The following is a 17,343-nucleotide window of genomic DNA, read 5'->3' on the forward strand; positions in this document are numbered from 1 at the left end:
CTGTTATTTAGAATGATCAAGACCTGTTTATGTCCATGGTACATCAAACCCTTTTGAACCATGGACATAAATAGGTCTGGATGTTTTTACAGAAGTATTACGTGTGAAGTATACATACCCCCTATTAATTAAAATTGGTCCAGACCTATTTATGTCCATGGTACAACAAACCCCTTTCAACCATGGACATAAATAGGTCTGGATGCTTTTAACCGAAGTATTACGTCTGTATGAGAGCATACAGAGAACTGCATCCAGGCCATGTTTGTTATGGCTGGTTGCGGACCAACCCTAGAACGGATATCGAGGACCGGAATTCATTAATTTGCAAGATTCGAGGCTCATTTCTATTAAAGCATGGCCTGAAATGGTATAGAGGGGTTGTTAACCTCACGTCTTGTGACAAAAACAGAAGAGGAAGAGGAGGATGAAGAAGAGGGAGGAGAAAGGGCAAATAAAGGAAATGTACCAGGTGACGTATGTCGTAGTGTCCAGATGGTGATTACTGGTTAAAAGTGGATGCGCAGGAGTCCGTCATAGACAGGTGATAATTGATGTTGTAAACATGCTGTGGAAGAAATGATAGGTTTGCAGAGGTGAGGGAATTGAGGGTTTATCGAATGCGATTAACTCTTTGAAATATGGATATCTTTTCGAAACAACTCCAAACACTGACAGTGGAAGACGAAAAACAGCATTTGAGTATTGCATTATGCGCAGGGCCCAACCCCCTTTCCCTGAGATCCACCAAGAGTGGATATCTTTTCAGGTGCAAAGTTCTACAGATATAAAAAAAAAAAAATACATGCATGTCGTGCATAGCAGGCATGCCGTTTAGAGCTATGATCATAAAACAGTTCCTTGAAAAATGAACTGTATTCCGTCTTGGTCGCTTAGTCAGAAGCATTCCGTTGTTCAACGAGTTCCTAGAGACTAAATATGGAGTTCTTTCTCCTTCACTTTCATAAAAACAGTCTCCTGAAATTCAAAATGTTGCAAGTTCTCCAGGTCATTGATTTCGTTTTGATGAATGCCACAATTAGTCCATGTTTTCGGAAGACTAGTAGGCTTCGAAATCCGTCCGTATACCGTACTAGCTTTCCCTTTTTATCCGCCATTTCCCTCGATTGAAATGAGCGACGATAGTCATTCATTGATTTGTTCGATTTTCTTAGATGACGACAAAAGAATCCTTCATGTTGTGATCTTATATGGATTGTTCTTCATAAATAAAATCATACCTATTTTCTTGTCATAACTAATCTAAGATACGTAGGTGTCGTTGACTATACATCTCGTCATGGGATCTAGTGCTGTGTAGTTCGGGTCATCATTTAAAGCTGTCGCGTTCTCGTAAAGGTGTGAAGACCGCGAGATTGTGGCGCTGTTTTGGAGCAGTTCCCGCGCGACGCTTAACCTCTTCTGTTCACTTGTTTTCGGGTGTGACCGGTTCAATCCGGTCATGGGCGGTGGCGGGGGCGCGTCCATTTCTGGAATGCCTTGACTGAGAATGGACGGTTTTTCTGTCAGCGGGGCTATAATGTGTCTGCATGCCTCGTCCGCTTTGTTGCTTGATTTGTGAAAGGTGAACCCGGCCTGTCGCTGCTTTTTCGTGGGCTTGGGCTTGGCGTACAGGTGTGCAGGGTTCGAGATGGCGTTGATAAAGCGGCGAAGTGTTGGTTTCATCGATGACTGATTGTTGAGGGGTCCCTGCGTCTTCGGGATTGGCGATGAAGCGAAGTGGATCTTGGCTGTTTGCTTACGATACCAAAGGTAAAAGACGACCACGCAGGTTATAAGGGTCGTCAGAAAAGTCACGATGGCCGTTACGACCACACCTGTTGCAGAATCACACGCCCGGGATCGCTCCGGTATGCACGCGAACGGTGGACGCTCCTGCTTCGGCCAACCTCCCAATGGTTCGTTGCCCGCAGGGTCACCGCCACCATTGGGCCACATATCCGGGGTCGTTTTCCTTGGAGCCTCAAGGGTTGGCTTTGGGAGTTCGTTGACCACGGTGACTCGAATTTCGGCCATTGCTTGACCACCGGGGTTCTGTGCCAGGCAGGTGTAGTTGCCACCGTCATTGAGCTGGGCGTGGCGGATGTTGAGAGACCCATCGCTTCGGACGCTGATGCGAGGGGCATGGGCGTAGTTCAGGTTGGCTGTACTGGCTGTGATGGAGGGGATGGGTTCTCCCCTAGGGCTCACCCAGGACAAGGCCGGGAGAGGGATACCTGAAGCATCGCATGTCATTGAGATGTCCTGTCCTTTGGCAATAAGATACTGGAACCTTTCCTGTAGAGAAAGAGAAAGAAAAAGATGTAGGGGTCAATATACCATTTGTAAATCCTTTGCTGACGCTCAAAATTGAATATAATAATGATACCACAATGCACTGAAAACTGTGAAAGGGCAACGTTGGACACAATTTACCATGACTTTGCCGAATGTGTTTAAACATAAGCAACAAAAAAGCGTCCTTGGCTTTCACAATTTTCACGTCGATGGTATTTTTCCCCTTGCCATAGACTCCTTTGATGCAATGTTATTTACTGTAGTTTTAAAAGATTTGTTGTGTCAATATTATGATTATATTTCAATATTATTCTTATATTTTTGTGACCAACGCGCAGCATTAACTTGTTGATGTTTTAGTGTACAATTTCGGGCAAATGAAGACATATATATATCTTTCAATTACTTTTTACCTCGGGATTCTTCTTCTTTCTCTCTCGTACTAGTGAACACTATGTAAGTATTTCCCCCTGCAATGGCTTCATTGATAATTAACCTTCACTCAAAATAGCAGTAATTTCATCAAAGGTAGGAACACAAGGCAGTGGGGACTTCCTATTCACGTCCTGATAGCTCGTCTTGTGCCTAACATATGCGCCAACTCTTCTCTTTTGATTCGCGCTGTATTTAGATGATTCTCACGGTGCGAATGTTATAAATAACTTTGGCATGCTGCCCCCATTCTGTTGGTTGTCGTGGTAATAGACTGTTTAAGGATTTTCCAAGGCAATGCGTGTCAGGTTTGTGATTAATTAGAGAAGATATGTGAGAGACACGTGTGATGCTTCCTGTTCTATACCACAGAGAATTGTAAGACATTGGAATGCAGTTTAGAAGCGTAAGTATTACAACTAAAAAACTAAAAAAGAAATGGTTTCACTTTAGAAAATATTTTGAGAGTGTTGGAAATGTGCTTACATAAACGTGATCATGTATTTTATGTTTGGTATTTTTTTTTAAATTATATATTTAAAGTACTAATTTTGTCATAAATGTTTGTTTTTATCTGCCACAAAAGTTTTTGGCCGTGATGATTATTATCTGTGTCAAGCCATTATGTATGGAAATTATTTCTTTAATTATTTGTATATGATATATGGATGTTCTGTATATGATGAAATTTGTTTTGAAAATAAAGAACCCTGTGGAAGGGGGATTTTTTTTTTTTTTTTAAAGTATTACAACATTAGGACGCCTTTACATAATTATTCATGTATAAACATTATAGTTTCTATAGGCCACGTCTGAAGATGTATAATATCAAAGCCGATAATATGGATTTAATTAAGCCCTGCTCCAAGTATTCATAATCAATTTTACCATCTCTATTCCTTGATCATTAAAAGTTAGAATTGATACTGTTTGGTAGTATATTCGGAAAATAACACCGGGTTAATTTATTTCCTTTATTTGTTATTCTATATTACTATCATTGATATTAATGTTATAATTATTATTATTGCTGTTGTTGTTGTTGTTGTTGTTGTTATTATCATCATCTCAATCATCATTATCATTAGCAGTAGAGGTGTTATTAGTTTTACTATCAGTGGCAGATCCAGGATTCTCTGGCATGGACGACAATCAGTTCTAAAGTTCTTCTTTTCTCCCCATCCCCCACCCCAGACTCCCTCCGCCGCTGAGTATCATTATATCATCATCATTATCATCAATCACCACCATTTATAATTCCTCTTGAAACTGAATGTCTAATTAATCACGAGGCCAGGTTTGCAGACAGGCAGAGTTCAAGTAAACGAAACAGTGATGGATTTATGATAATAGCTTGTGAATCTTGAAACCACCTACCCTTAACCTTGATTTGTCTATTTTAATAATATTCCAAATTAATTCTGAAATTCCCTTATGGTTCAGAGAAATCATAATTCATTTCCGCTCTCCCACTCCCCCATTCACCATTTGAGTGGGTTTTAAAATCCACTTTCTTAGTTGTAATACTGCCAAATGTGAAGAAAGAAATGGGGCCTTTCACACTTTCAGTTGTAGTAATGGATATTCATAGGCGCAGAATAATTATGTTCATACTTTCAGTGTAAATGGACACTAAGAGATATGATATCACCCAGGTTATGTACAAAAAAGCTTTATTGTTGGGTACATTATTTTATTACGGAGCAGCAACAAACTATACGAGCAATTTTCTTCTTTATCATTCTTCATAGTTTCATCAGTACACTACATCTAAAATTGAGAATCCACTGCTTAGATGTCGAAATTTTTGAATCTTAACTGGAATAGAAACGTTTTTTTTCAATTTAGTTACATATGCTATACTTTTTGTTTTGTTCTCACATTAATAGATTCAAAGATTTACGAGGTGCTTTAAGGAAGGCTATAATTTATTCATCTCGCAAAGATTCAAGTTCGTGATATTCAAATGTGATACTCCATAATCCAGCTTAATGAATGCCTTATTTTTTTTCCAATCTCTCTTTCTCTGAGCAATCGTCAATTTCATTTCTTTTGGCATGCCTTGCTTGCCTGCCCCCGGAATACATTTTTTCTACTCACGAAACAGTTTCTGCTGAAATCGTCTATTCATTTGCTGATTATCGAGCCTTGAGCTCAGTTAAAACTGCCTGCCCCCTTTAAAGGGGTGTAGGAGATGTTCCGGAGAGATTAACAAGGGAGAGGGGTGTTGCTCAAGGAGCATCGTTTTTTTTTCTCTTCATCGCACCCCGACATGGAAATTCGAACCGAAAGCTGTCAGGTCGTGCGCTTGAAGGGGATCAACGAAAAGCTGGGATGGAAATGAATTTTTAAAGCCCCCCTAAAAAGTGTCGGGAGCTCCAAATTTCCAAAAATTTGAAGGCAAAATTTCACTTTAATTGTATTATAATGTGAAAGAGGATGTTATTTAAGACACACAAAAAAAAGCGGTTGGAGACAAATATTGTTAAAAGAAAACATAATTTGGGTTTTCTGTTGTTCGTAGAAGATCAAATTTTGTATTCCTTTATCAATATTCAACTTCAAACACATTTGTTTTGAAAATCCTTGCAGAAATGTGTCTTAAATGACATCCTATTTCACTTTATGATACAGTTTAAGTGAAATTTTGCCATCAAATTGTTGGGGCTCCCATCACTTTTGAGGGGCTTTAAGCGCAATGAAAAAGGGAGGATATACATGTAGGCGGGAGGATTTTCGAGGGCAAATCCGAGGGACTACCACCAACTGCCGGAAAGTATTCTGTTTACAAACTCTCAAATCCAGGGCTTGCATGATAAACCTAACCTGTACCATCTTTTAAATAGCTTGTGTGTTGCATCGGACTTTAACATAATCTTTTTGTTGAAAATGTATTATATTTTAGATCGCATGCGGTTGCTTCAGATTTTTTTAAATGATATAATCTCTTTTGGTGTTTTGAAAAAGGAAAAGAGATGGGTTGATGCAAATAGCATTTGATTTAAACTGAGCTTTGTGTTAGGATCCAGTGTAGGTGATTGATGGTAATACGTTTAGTTGGAACAGCATAGTTAAACTCAATAATGATAATGATAATAGTACGCAAGAACAACTGACTTCACGAGAACAGTGCTAATACATTGTGACTTTCGTCATTCGCCGATACAATATTCCACGGATAAAGTGTGTATAAAATAGAGAACAACTTTATCAAATTTTGCAGCAATAAGAAAATTGATATGCCCCTCTTGATCATATATGAATATAATAATAAATAATAATAATATTCCGCTTTTATATAACGCTTAATTAAAGTCTCTAAGCGCTTTACAGATAATACTAGTAATGCGAATGGGGGCAAAACTTAAATAGCAACGCTACTAAAAGGACCCTACATTAAAGGGCAGACATACATTATCAGTATCAATATTTGTAATATTTCTAAAGATGAATGGGTTAAGAAATATTATGATAACTAAAAATATAGAGAGAGCAAATTGTTTCGGAAAAGCGCAATTAACTGTCAAATTGACCACGCAGCGGGACTCCAGTCAAACGTACAAAATAAACATCCTGTATTTCAATATCCTGTAAATTCAGGTGCGCGAATCTAGGTCATATCTTTCAGATCCCCAGATATCGGGCATATTTCTGGGAAATGAATTCTTGGGGAATGCTTTGGTCATTGCCCAGGTAAGAGTCGATTTCATTCGTTCATTCATCAAAATATAGGGGAAGATTACTATCCCGCCGTGCTGAAGGAATGGTATGACTATCCCCAGGCCCGAACCGGAAACACAACCCGACCCCGGAAGTACTGATAACCCCGTTCGGCGGCCAGGTCTTTCATGTTTCTAACGTACATGATCTCCGCTTGAGGAGGGGGAAGAGTGATAACTTAATTTTGAATTATCAATATGAATTGGAGTTTTCCTACGAACGCTGCCACTATGTTGAAGCCGTTAGGCAACAGTTAGCGAGAGGCGCTAATTGCCTGAGAAAGCTGGTAATTGGTCTAGGCGTAGTGGTTGCTCGGTGATGATACGGGATTGTTTCTTTTGCTTGATTTTTCTCTTGTTTGCCCTATATGATTCTCTGCAGACATCTCTGTCAATTCTCCAAGCGTTAGTTAGATAATGAGGTTTCCGTGGATTTATAGTCTGGCGTAATATGAGATGGGCAAATAACAACAATCAAAATGGCCTCCCGCCCTCAATCTTAGGATAATCCTACCTTCTCACAAGTAAATTGCAGTTTCTATACAGCAATGGAATAAATAACATTACGCCCATCGAGGCGACGAGGCGACACTAGCGTGACGTACGACTGCGTCACCAACTAGCGGTCTTCGATGCGCCATATGAGGGTAACGTCGTTAAAAAATGTAATTACTTGCGTAAGGGCTGATTGCCTTGACAGGCTTTATTAGCGCAGGTACTAACGCCATTACAATGACGCCCTGTGTGCAATGGACGCTACGTGTTATGAATACATTGTGTGAACTTACCCTCTTGAAGATTGGCTTGGTGCATTGGAGAGCATCCTTGACGTACCGCATATCGAGACCCCTCATGACATTAGGCCCACTGCAGATCACCGGGTGTCTTACAGCCAGGAGACCAGAACCAGCCTGTTGTGGCACTAAAAGCCTCCTGAGGAACTCCACCCGACAGTCACACTCTAGCGGGTTCTCACCGATCCATAAAGTGGACAGTGATGGCAAGGATACGAAGATGTTGCCCATGGTGGCGATGTGGTTGTTGTTCAGTTGGAGAGCACGGAGATGGGTAAGTCCTCGGAAGGCCGCTGCATCGACGGTGCTTATACCATTGCTGTGGATGGATAAGAGGGCTAGTCTTGGGAGACCCTGAAGCATACCAGGTCTTAACCACATCAATTGGTTCTCATTGAGGTACAGCGTCCTGAGTTGGCTCAGACCATTAAACGCTCCAACCGTGATCCTGGAGATGTTGTTCCTGGACAGGTCCAGGGTCTCCAACTTGGCTGCACCCGAGAAAGTACTGGCGCTGATGCTCTCGATCCTGTTGCTCTTCAGGATCAGACTCGTGAGGTTGTGAAGTCCCGAGAATGCCCCGGGTGTGATGGAGGCAATCTCGTTCGAGCTCAGATCGAGTCTCTCAAGGTTGTAGAATTGCCTGAAGGCGTCCTGCAGGAGGTTGGTGAGCCTGTTGCCGTGCATGTCCAGGAAGCGCGCGTGGTGCTGCTCCTGGGGAATGCAGTTCAGACGTCGCTGACCACAGAGCATGCTGGCAAAGCCGGCCTCCTCATCGGTGTCGCAGGACGGTGGTCGGATACAACCGACGGCAGCGGTGGGATCAAGTACTTGGCATAGGACAAGGAAGACGATCAGGAGCACAGCGCTCATCGTTGACGTCGTGTACTTCATGATGACAGAGGATCTACAAGGATAGAATACATACAAAATGGATGTCAATAGGTGATAGGCGGTTTTAAAAATAGTACACAAGAAATAATATATAATAATCAATAGTAATAGTAATAATAATAATTATTATCATAATAATAATGAAAATGATAGTATAAGTAAGAGAAATGTTGATATTAATAATTATAATAATGATATTAATAAAGATAGGCCCAATAATAATAATTAATAAAAATAATAATGATAATGAACAACAATAATAGAGCAGTATCAATCTCGGCATAAAAGCACAAACTGTCGAAAACAATTCACTTTCCAAGACAAGAACTGGCGTAAATTTCATGATCGTAATTTATGCTTACTCTGTAGTATACACATGAAACGATTACAATGGGAAACCTTAGGAATGAGATGAATCTTTAAATGAACGAATAGATAACTACACGTAATAGTTCCCAGCATTCGCTTCACATCCTATGATAAAAAGTCATATTCCATAAATTACTTTATATCAACTTCAAAGTGACAAACTTTAATTTCAATTCCATTTATTCGACACATTGAAGGGGAAACGTTTCCAATTCCAGTTCTCCAACCGAATTTCACTTAATTGGTATCGAGCAGGTCTGGTATCGAGAACCCTTTCGACGTGAATGTTTTGAGTCATACATTAATCGGTTTCCAAAGGCAAACACCGTGCTTAACAAGAGACACTGGAGACCATGTGGCTTCCGTAGGCAACCGTGATTTAGAGCTTTTTAGCCCGACATTCGAACATACTGCTCAGGTCGATAATTCGTCCTACTGATAATAAGATCAGTGAGCAATGACTGGCAGAAATAAAGAAGAATTAAACAAAATAAAGAAGAAAAAGAAGAAATGGCAAGAAAAATGGGAAAAGGGAAGGATAATGTACCATGTGTTCATTTAGTGATTGATTGGAGGGCTTTTTGTATTGGGTTCGACGTCCTGCTTTATCAACGAATATTCATGTTTAACAATCTTCTGAGATTATTGAAATGTGGTAGGTAATGACTGCGGCTTAGTTACATGCTGTGACGTCATGTCTTTTTGCTTGCTTTCATTTCACACGTGGTTTCATTTACAAACCATTTTGATTGTGCAAAAGCTGCAGTAGATAGCACCAATAGAAACGAACATAATCGAAACTAGGCGTTGTGGCGTGCGCCTGTAATCCAGCTAAAAAGTGGAAGTAACAAACTGATTCAGCCGAGGACGCAGGTTCGAAACTGAGTCACGTCTTTCGGATGGTGACGTTTAAAGGTCGGTCCCAGACGTAAATAATCATATCTGATTGATACACGTCTGTAAAAACCCAATACACACACACACACACACACATAATCGAATACAAATGTAAAATAAAGAGAGACAGACTAGATAGAGAAAAAGATATAGATAAACAGGCATACATACGAGTACAGAGAAAATGAGATTGAGTGAGAGAAAGAGAGAATAATAGGAAAATAGAGAGAGAGAGAAGCAGGGAAGAGGGAGGGGAATAAGGAGGAACATTCCGAAACAGAGACAGGGTCAAACGTACAATTTTGGAGACAACATGGAAAACAGTTAAATAGACATGTCAATGAACAAAGCAGGAACATATAAGAAAGTGATACAGATTAAAAAGATTTTTTTTAATTTAGAGCATGTTCAAATTTTGACATATGGGGGGGGGGGGGTAGCATCATATAAACACAGCTTGACTTCGTATAGTTTCACAAGATTATAACTATTTTCTATTAAACCAACAAACTGTAGTACTCTTCTGTAGATCTGACAAATCTACCTACATTACATAAAGCACAATATACATGCATGGTTCATGAAGAATGACAACTGCAGTTAAACATGTTTTAACAAATATCCTTTAGAATGTTGCTAATGTCTGCCAACCCGCTCCCGTGAAAGTCGAGGAAACCAATGGGGATAGCAACAAAAAACGGTGGAAATTGTTCTCGTGCATCGGATATCTTTCCTTGACATTTTCCCCAGTCTTTCGACACATTTTCCTCTGAGAATCTTAAAGAAAATCTACAACGGCAAAAAACACATGCTTCATGGATTACTGTACAGAATGCTAGGGCCCCCACACGTACTGTTTTGTGTAATTTTTCGTTTTGTTTTCGTAATAGATCACGTTTTTAAGAGACGAGGTGGATTAAACGACTAGTGAAGGGAAACTAATTACCTTGGGAATGAACTCTACGAATCACCACAAATGTCAGCAAATGATGTGAATTTTATATAACTCCTTCGTGGAAATAGTCATATTCACCTGAAAATTAAATTTAAGCATGAGCGTTGCTATGTACAATATTAGAAAATGTTAACCTCTGTTAGGAAATTATTCTCATTTCCTGCTGTGAAACTTTTCGGCAAATTTCGTCCAACACAATCTCCTCCCCCTCCCATCCATTTAAATGTTTGAGCGAACCAATTATCAATTCTGTATGTATTTTCTGCTTAGCTTTAATTAACAACAGCCATAGAATTCATTCGAAATAAAAGTAAATAACTAATTAAAATTATGTGAAATCTATAAGACTCACTGCTAATTACAGTAGTTATGAATGACGTGGCTGCAATAAGATTAAAACGGGTCATGCCGGCCTTCATCATGTTCGTAGAGAAATTGAAAGCACTAGGACATTAGTAATGTAGTCCCTAGTGTAAAATTAATATACGTTAGCAGTGAACAGCGTGGATAAGATATTAATCCAATACGAAGTTGTGACCATGTTCTCTTGCAACAACATTGTATGCATTGGAATGACTAGAAAGCAATAATGTTAAATATATATACACACATTAACATCGTATGTTTTTAGGTCTTTTACTTTTTCGGCTTTATTTTAACATATATTATCCTTTAAAGACAGGTAGATTTTACAATCAAAATAAGGTTGACAAACTGCAGTTTTGGGCCATGAGTTCATCTGTTTATAATTAAATCTATTTCTTTTCATACAGCTAAACCTAGAAAGAAATTTTGTTAGGCATTAAAAGTAGTCCTATTTTTTTCTTGCCTTTTTCATCACACTGATGTTCATTGGACGAATACATTCAGTCGGCTACGTCGCAGTGTTTCAAAACAGTATTCCATCATACTGAATCTACATAACTGTATGTATAAGGGGAACATGAAAACACAGGCTTTAACGTTAAAAGCATGCCCGAGGCTGTAGTTTGAAATTTCCATGTCTGTCGGAAATTATGAAAAGTCAAGCGGTAACGTCAATCTCATTATCGCAGTATTGAATGGCGATTAGGAACGCGTTCGCACGGCTTTCATTTTTGTTTTCGTAACAAAGTCGAACTTCTTCTGTAATGCCCGTTGAACACGTGAAACGGATGCTATTTTTACAAGGTGCGTCAAAGCCCAGTCGTTGACGCAGTCCTATACGTCAGGGAATTGACGCATCGTGAGCAATAGACATTAATGTACATACAGTGGGAGTAAATAGAAATAACCTGCACTTGCATGTTTCGGACCCAAACGTGCGCAGAGTGTACATGTACATTTTGGAAGGAGAGATACGAGGTAGGCCGTGTTGGATCAGCCCCGTAACACAATGGTTTGCAACAACTACAAAATGACAATGACCAATCAAGAGCGTCGTTGCATGCACATATTGTTCAAAAGGCTGACCATGCACCAATCAGAATCGTCGTATTAACTTTGCAATTGACGTGTAAGTGATTGCTAACGCTTTGTGTTACGGAGCCCAGCAATCAGCTGGCAGTGGAAACAATCCACCACATGCATCATGTTGCGGGATATAGTTACATGTTGGGCAGGTTCAACAAGGGGCTATGTTTTACCTGGGTGCTTGCCTTACCTATTGCAGTTTTTTTTTTCATCAAGTTTTTCTTGGATACCAAAACAAACAGGGTTCTGCAGGTGCCATAAGTGAGACTGACATTGGTACATAACATTAATATCGTCAATACTCTACGATAGGAAAGGAGTATTATCTAGGAGACTATTTCCTATAGATTTATGAAGTACACAAAGACGATTTATATTCATTTCCCCAAATAATCAACGGAAGTGCTTAATTTTACTTAATTCTTTGTGTATGCAATATCAAATGAACTATTGAACCATTTTGTAACGGCATGTGGATCATACCACCATAAATGCATAAGGAAAACGTGTCAAGCTACAATGACGGACAACTCGATTGACCAATAAATTACACATAGCGAAGAGGATGATAAAAATTGAAGTCAGGAAGAAATTTGAATGCGGATATCAAAGACAGAAACGCTTGGATCGGTAAAAGTCCTGGAGATATTCAGAGTCCGCTGAAAGCAAATAACTGTGTGTACAAAGATTGTTCAGCTTGCTGCTGTAGCTGCAGTGTATAGACCAATACATTTTCACCCCACGAAAGTACGAAATGTAATGTATTTTCCATATTCTTAGGTTTGATACTTAGCAAGGTCGTTTAATTGGCGAAAGCGGCAAATTTGTATTCATAATCAAGTTAAAGTCTCGATAAAAAGACACGTGGGATAATCAATTAATGTTTTCCTCGTGAAAGATAGGTTAAGCTTCGAGGGTAAAGCAATTCAATTTTCTCTCAGTGCAAGACAGGATATGTGCACATTTTGGGAATGAAAATAACTGTTTATTACGTTTTCTTACTTTTTCTAAAAATAGCGGAATGAGAGATGAGGGAGGTGAAATCGTGATGGATTACCTTGGGGAAAAATATGACATCGATTGGAAAGTAGCCCCTGTAAGATTTCCGATTTCACAACAATTGACGGTAATACTCGTTATTAATGACAATCGGTTTTAAGAGACATGACTCCAACATTATGGCAATCAAAAGACGTTAAAACTAGAACCGGCTACGTTAAAGGCGGGCTTCCGTTTATATTAATATATATGTTTCAAAACGTTTTCTGTCTTTAAGGTGTGTATTTATTGTGTAGCCATTCGTTTAACACATGTCCATCCCATGTATAAGCAATTTGAATGTATGTATTATTTTTACATTTTCCCCCAAAAAATAAAGTTTATTCCCTTTGGTAGCTTTTTATTACATTCTGGTAATCTATTTAAAGAAATACTTTCGTGGTTGCATAATTAAACTGTAAGTCGGATTAAAGGGCTATATGCACTTGCAAACAAACAGAAACTAACACATCACTTGGCAAGAATACATGATGTCACATTAAAAAATTAATATTAGCTCGTGAAACAATGCGACTGCGTTGTCATTATAGGCATACATCTGCATCGAAATAATTCATTATGACATTACTTCAGTCGTAAAACTGTCAGATTATATCTGCCAGACAGAGCGAAACAATTGACGTAGGCCTATAGAGGGTACCCCCCCCCCCCCCCAGTCCCCTAAAATATACACCTCTTTAGAAAATGTAGTATTCACGTCAAACATGTTGAGTCATTTACCTCTCAAAACGGAGCTGAAAGTTGACAAGTTCGTGGGTCAGCGAGGTTTATTAAGCCCGCTCAATATCCCCTCTCGCATCAATGGCAATCTTCTACTCAGATCCGAGATGTAAACAAAAATGATTTTCGGGTTTTCCCCGTCAAAATGTGGCTTTGATCGAGTTTGGTGACCTTTGTTTACTTTCGATGAGATGTAGGTTGATGGCCAGAAAGAGATGGGAGTTTAAAAGGTTACTGCTCGCTTTAAATTCACAGGTGGTTTCATTTATGAACCATTCCGAATGTGCAATGAAGCTATTAAGCTCATCACAAAAGCTGCCCATGTATGTACCACACAGAAGCCCCTCTTGTACTGGGCGAAGCAAGTGCATGTGAGATCGATTGATAAATTTATCATAAATAAATAAATAGTTAGAAGGATGGCATTTTGGAGATTATGTTTAATTCTGATTTACAACTACGAGTATTACATTACCAGCTTAATAACTGAAATGTATAAATAGCATATAGTATACAATGCGCAGTGGAATTGATTCGGCATTGCAAGTTATACTCGTGTACAAAAAGTGAGGCATTGCACAGGTGAGTAGATGCCAAAATAATACCAGCTTAATAACTGAAAGTTATATATAGCATGATCTGCAGTGACCAGTTTAATTGTTTTAGGCATGGCAAGTTATACTCGTGCATCAAAAGTGAGGCATTGCACAGGTGAAAAGATGCAAAACTAAAACATCCTGAAGTAAAGATGAAAACACGTAGGCTGATTGAATAAAGAGCAAAAGGGAGAGTTATCTTCTATATTTGTCAGCGAAATTGTAGACTATTTCTGTTCCTAGATCTCCCACACACTATCTCTGATATTCCATCTCGATTCTATATGTGTTATGATATTATGACGGACAGGTGTTTTTGCCTGAAGTGATATAGGTTGGGCTTGAAAGGTTATGCTGTCTGAATTGACATAATAAAACGGTGTATGTATATACAATATTAACAGATATATATATATATTTATATATATATATATATATATATATATATATATATATATATATATATATATAATGATATCTGAATAAAAAATAGTCGTGAGGCGGTTGACGGAAAATACAAACTGAAGGAAAAAAACATACATAAATTTATATACAGGGGAAAGTTACTCAAAGTTATTCAAAATAATACAATCATTTCAACATGTTCGAAAAATAAAGCGGTGTATAAACCTAACAGCGGAAGAATATACGACAGTACTTAGCGAATGAAAGAAAATATCAACATGTTCCTGCTGTTCTATTAACGCTTGATGAGCTGTGATAATACTACTTCACATTCACATCAAATTGTATACTTGCAGTGTTTATTTAAAAAAAATATAAAATATGCTAACAATTGTATGATGAATGCGCCACAAGTATCATATAAGTAAGAAATGACAATAGACTTATCTTGTAGCAGTGATTGACATTATTTGTCCACCAGCTTGAAACGAAACACAGGCAAAATATTGCCCCATATTTCTAGTTTAAGCTAACTTTTATCATATTAACAAAGCTGAGTTTGAAATCCAATATTTTAATATACTCTTGATTTTATTATATGTACTTTTCTATTTTGTGTGTATTGTTTTCTTATTGTGATTTGGAACAGAAATACCATACCATGCCAAACCATACGAACATATGATTGCAAAGTAAGGATAAAATTACTAGTAAGGAAGGGACAAACAATTAAATAGCAAAGAATATATGAACAAGGTAAGCTCTTATAATATTAAGAAGTACAAATAAAGATAAGTCGAGAGAGTAGAATTTTGAAGTATACTCACATATCAGTACAGTTTAGTTGTTACAAAGTATAAACAATAATGTATTAGCTCCAAGAAATAATTTCCAAGCGGAAGGCTGCGATCATTATTTCCACAATCCTGGACTCTGAATCCCTAATATCACTGTAAACTTCAGCCGCACACGTACGACTGATCCGAGCAAGCTTCAAAACCAAAGTGTGCCCTTTCTCTCCCCCTCACGCGCTCTCAATATCATTCGCCCGATGGTTGAACTCAGATAACATAACCGAGTAACGAACGGAGCGAACACACAGACAAAGTCGCGCATGCGTGTGGATCCTTTTCAGGTGCAAAAGTATGCAGACGATCTCTAGGCGCCTTTCATCAGCGCCTGTGTGAAAAGAGTGAGAGTTCTATTGGCGGAAAGCGTGTGTGCTCTCTGGCACTTGAGCAGACAACTGTCTGAGAACTTTCTGCGGCATAATATAAACTTCGTAAACTGGCGAAGAGATCTGATTGCCGTGCGCTCTTCTTTAGTAGCGAGCGGCGAAAAAACTGGCAGCACTGCCGGGGCAAGATCGGAATATACATTTAAAAGAGGAGAGAGCTCGGTCGAGTTACCGGATATTACCATATTACCGAAAGCTGTCACAGCTTTATTTTTAAACCCCTCTCATCCTAATAATATTCTGTCACTTGGTTTGGCCTGGCTGCTGCAAGGCGGACGCGCAGCGCCTTGGTCATTAGTGTGTAATGAAAAGCGACTGAGCATGAGAGAGAACAAAATGTAGGTGAGAACAAAACAAAATGACAAATAAAGGGGTGGATGAAGAGTAGAATATTTCTTATTAGAAAGAAAGGTTTAAAAAGGGACGACGAGAGAATGAGAAGGGAAGAATTAAGAGAGAGAGAGAGAGAGAGAGAGAGAGATGGACCCAAAAATGTTATGATAGAAATTACAGAACCTAAAGCATATGAAATTCGATTTTCTAATATAAATCAACATCCCCCCTCCTCCGTCATTCTCTCTCTTTCTTTCACTTTTTCTCCCTTTACATTTTTTTTCAAAGATATCCTATTTTTTAACACTAGGCCTATTACATTTGATCGATTGCAAAAAGAAAACAAACTCATCAGGTTTGTTAATATCTTATAATTTCTGTATTAATAGGAGATTATTATTCTCTTATTCAGTGATATTTGTTTTGTAATTAACATGATAATACATAACCATTAACAGTCTCCTTCCTCATGCAGAATTAACGGTGGCGGTGCTTCGATAATATTTCACCATATTCTTGTAGATCCTACATGGCGATTGTCTAATCCCGTCTTGTGGGGATTAAGGTTAATCTCTAAGGGTGTGTTGATGGGAACAGATAGTACCTTATGCAGCCAGCTGACTGGCCCAACCAAGGTGCTCTTAAGTAGCTGTATCCTAATTGTGGGAATAATTGTTTGTATCAAGTTGTTCTTTAAAAAAACTTCTTCCTTCAAACTCCTTCGTGTATAACAAAGTGACAACCTATGCAGTAGTGATGGGCGGCAGTTTGACTTTATTCTTTAAAAGTGAAACCCATTTTTAGAAATATTAGAAAATTGTCTTTAGCAGATGCGTATAACTACGACGGGTGCACAGGCCCATCCCTCAATCCAATATCAAAATGAGAGAGAGAGAGTGAGAGAGAGAGAGAGAGAGATATAGGGGTGAGAGAGAGAGAGAGAGAGAGAGAGGGTGAGAGAGAGAGAGAGAGAGAGAGAGAGAGTGTGTGTGTGTGTGTGTGGGAATGAGGAGAGTGAAATCAAGAAGGTGAGGAAAAGGGAGTACGAGTAGGTTATACGAACCCCCCCCTACACCTTCCCCATTCGATGTCATTAATCATACGCATTCCACCTCCCCACCCCCCCCCCCCCAAAAAAAAAAAAGAAGAGAAGAAGAAGAAGAAATAGCCTTTTTTTTTAAAT

At 38.8% G+C, this 17,343-nt stretch overlaps 1 protein-coding gene across 1 annotated transcript; it reads right to left on the reverse strand.

Moving 5' to 3' along the window:
• Positions 1-395: 395 nt before the first annotated feature.
• Positions 396-15,591, reverse strand: LOC576239 (leucine-rich repeat and immunoglobulin-like domain-containing nogo receptor-interacting protein 1). Its single transcript, XM_011673512.2, has 3 exons — positions 15,418-15,591; positions 7,238-8,150; positions 396-2,298 (listed from the first exon to the last, which is right to left on the reverse strand). Exons 2-3 carry the CDS (start codon positions 8,135-8,137, stop codon positions 1,264-1,266), a joined length of 1,935 nt encoding a protein of 644 aa, XP_011671814.1. The 5' UTR covers positions 8,138-8,150; positions 15,418-15,591; the 3' UTR covers positions 396-1,263.
• Between the last annotated feature and the right edge of the window lie 1,752 nt (positions 15,592-17,343).

This window comes from Strongylocentrotus purpuratus, unplaced genomic scaffold (assembly GCF_000002235.5).
Source record: "Strongylocentrotus purpuratus isolate Spur 01 unplaced genomic scaffold, Spur_5.0 spur5_contig_816, whole genome shotgun sequence".
Classification (NCBI taxonomy): Eukaryota; Metazoa; Echinodermata; class Echinoidea; order Camarodonta; family Strongylocentrotidae; genus Strongylocentrotus; species Strongylocentrotus purpuratus.